This window comes from Eimeria tenella, genomic scaffold (assembly GCF_000499545.2).
Source record: "Eimeria tenella Houghton genomic scaffold, Eth_scaff262, whole genome shotgun sequence".
Taxonomy (NCBI): Eukaryota; Apicomplexa; class Conoidasida; order Eucoccidiorida; family Eimeriidae; genus Eimeria; species Eimeria tenella.
The window spans coordinates 1-2,735 of record NW_013542492.1 but is presented as its reverse complement, the minus strand read 5'-3'; the positions used below and the strand labels follow the sequence as shown (position 1 = coordinate 2,735).

General features: G+C 50.7%; 1 protein-coding gene across 1 annotated transcript in view; it reads right to left on the bottom strand.

The window, feature by feature from the left end:
• The window catches only part of ETH_00020130 (uncharacterized protein), a gene marked incomplete at both ends in the record, with an annotated part of 8,005 nt that extends 5,636 nt beyond the window's left edge, over nt 1–2,369 (bottom strand). The window contains 4 exons of the mRNA XM_013375265.1: nt 571–679; nt 1,166–1,449; nt 1,738–2,023; nt 2,210–2,369. Of these exons, the coding sequence (XP_013230719.1) occupies nt 571–679; nt 1,166–1,449; nt 1,738–2,023; nt 2,210–2,369 (839 nt within the window). The remainder of the gene's footprint in view (nt 1–570; nt 680–1,165; nt 1,450–1,737; nt 2,024–2,209) is intronic.
• Nucleotides 2,370–2,735: the final 366 nt, after the last annotated feature.

Genomic DNA, 2,735 nt, shown 5'->3' with positions numbered 1-2,735 from the left:
ACAAAAAGGAGACAAATAAGAATGAATAAAAGGAGACAATTAAAAACAAAAAGGAGGCAAATAAAAACAAATAAAAAGATAAATAAAAATAAAAAAAGATAACTAAAAACAAAAAGGAGACAAATAAGAATGAATAAAAGGAGACAATTAAAAACAAAAAGGAGGCAAATAAAAACAAATAAAAAGATAAATAAAAATAAAAAAAGATAACTAAAAACAAAAAGGAGACAAATAAGAATGAATAAAAGGAGACAATTAAAAACAAAAAGGAGGCAAATAAAAACAAATAAAAAGATAAATAAAAATAAAAAAAGATAACTAAAAACAAAAAGGAGACAAATAAGAATGAATAAAAGGAGACAATTAAAAACAAAAAGGAGGCAAATAAAAACAAATAAAAAGATAAATAAAAATAAAAAAAGATAACTAAAAACAAAAAGGAGACAAATAAGAATGAATAAAAGGAGACAATTAAAAACAAAAAGGAGGCAAATAAAAACAAATAAAAAGATAAATAAAAATAAAAAAAGATAACTAAAAACAAAAAGGAGACAGCTTGTTTTTGCGGACTCTGCGGGGAGATAAGTGCCGATGGGGCAGGAAATGGTTTTTGCTGCTGCTTGGGGACAGTAGGAGCCGGGGGGACATTTTGCTGCTGCTGCTGCTGCTGCTGTTGCTCCTGCAGCAGCAAAAGGGACAAATAAAGAAACAATTAAATTCCAAATGGCATTCTGCTGCTTCTGGACTTCTAGTGGCTTTCTGCTGCTGCAGCATGCTTCTGGCCAGCAGCAGCAGCAGCAACAGCAGCAGCAGCAGCCGCCGCAGCGGGAAAAGAGCACAAACCAGCGCGAAAAAAGCCCCAAAACGACCGAAAAGGGAAAAAAAGAAAGCAAACAAAAAGGAGACAAAAAGGAGACAAAAAGGAGACAAAAAGGGGACAAAAAGGAGAAAAGAAGGAGCCGAAAGAGGCTCGAAAAGTCCCGAAAAGGCCGGCGAGGGGAAAAGTGCGGCGAAAACGCCGCGGAAAGCCCGAAAAAGAGACAGTTGGAGCGGAAAAAAGAGGGCGGCGAAAAGGAGACAGACAGCGGCGAAAAGGAGACAAATGGCGGCGAAAAAGCAGCCGAAAAGGGCCCAAAACGGGCCCAAAAAGCGGAAAATGGCGCACCGCGGGGACAAAAAAAGCCGCGGAGACAGTCTCCTGTCTCCTGCTGCTGCCCCGCAGCCCCGCAGAACTTCCCCGGGAGACACTTTTGCGGCTCTGCTGTCCCCGCGGGACAGAAGGCCCCCGGGGGACACAGCCCCGCCTCCACGCAAAGTTTCGCGAAAAACCTGCTGCTGCTGCTGCTGCTGCTGCTGCTGCTGCTGCTGCTGCTGCTGCTGCTGCTGCGGGCGCGGGCGCGGGTGGAGGAGGCGCTCGCAGAGTCTTCTCCGGTGTACAGGTACCCGCACCTGCAGCAGCAGCACAGCCGCTCGCTAGCTGGCTAGCTGGCTAGCTGGCTAGCTGGCTAGCTGGCTAGCTGGCTAGCTAGATAGCTGGCTAGCTAGCTAGCTGGGTGGCTAGCTGGCTAGCAGTTTGCTAGGGAGTTGGCTAGCTGGCTTGGGAGGTAGCTACTCATCCAGCTATCTTCCCAGCCAGCTGGCTAGCTGGCCAGCTAGCTGGCTAGCTAGCTAGCTGGCTAGCTAGCTAGCTAGCTAGCTGGCTAGCTAGCTAGCTGGCTAGCTGGCTAGCTGGCGCACCTGACGTAGTAGACAGTCTCCATTTCTGGCTCTTCGTCTGTCTCCTGGGGCGCGTCTGGCTGCTCCGCATCCCCTTCGTCCTGCTGCCCGTCTTGCTGCTGCTGCTGCTGCTGCTGCTGCTGCTGCTGCTGCTGCTGCTGCTGCTTGGGGATTTGTGTCTCCTCAATGCCCACGCAGTCCTCCAAAAGGAGACAGGCAGCAGCAGCTTCTTCTTTGGAAGCAAAAGGGTCTCCTTCAGAGGCACACTCTGTCCCCTTTCCCAAAACCCCAAACTCAAAAATGCACTCTGAACCGCAAACCCTAAACCCTAAACCCTAAACCCTAACCCCTACCCCCTAAAACCCCTAAACCCTAAACCCTAGTCCCCAAACCCCAGCCCACCCCTTTCCGCCCCTCCCCACCTCCCGCCTGCCCCCGCGCCCCAAACCCCAAATCCCAAACCCTAAACCCTAAACCCTAAACCCTCGCGGACCGCTGAGAACCTCGCTTTTGTAGCGAGCGCCCTGCAAACAGTAAAACCCTTTTTCGCAGTCTCCCGAAGGAGACTCCAAACCCGCGGCTTCGCAGAACTTCCCGGGGGGACAAAGGAGACACTCCAAAACGGAGACAGCGCCCTTGTTGGGGTTGTACATTCCTGCGGCGCATGCAGCTAGCTAGCTAGCTAGCTGGCTAGCTGGCTCGCTCGCTGGCTGCTGGCTGGCTAGCTGGCTAGCTAGCTAGCCAGCTCGCTAGCTGGCTTGCTGGCTGGCTAGCTGGCTGGCTGGCTAGCTGGCTGGCTTGCTGGCTAGCTGGCTGGCTCAAGAGCTCGCTGGCTAGCTAGCTCGACAGCTAGCTGGCTAGCTAGCTGGCTAGCTAGCTGGCTAGCTACTTGGAGAGCTGGCTAGCACGGTAAATAGCTGGCTAGCCGGCTGGGTGGCCAGCTAGCTAGCTAGCTAGCCGGGTAGCTAGCTAGCCGGGTAGCTAGCTAGCCAGCTAGCTAGCTAGCTGGCTAGCTGGCT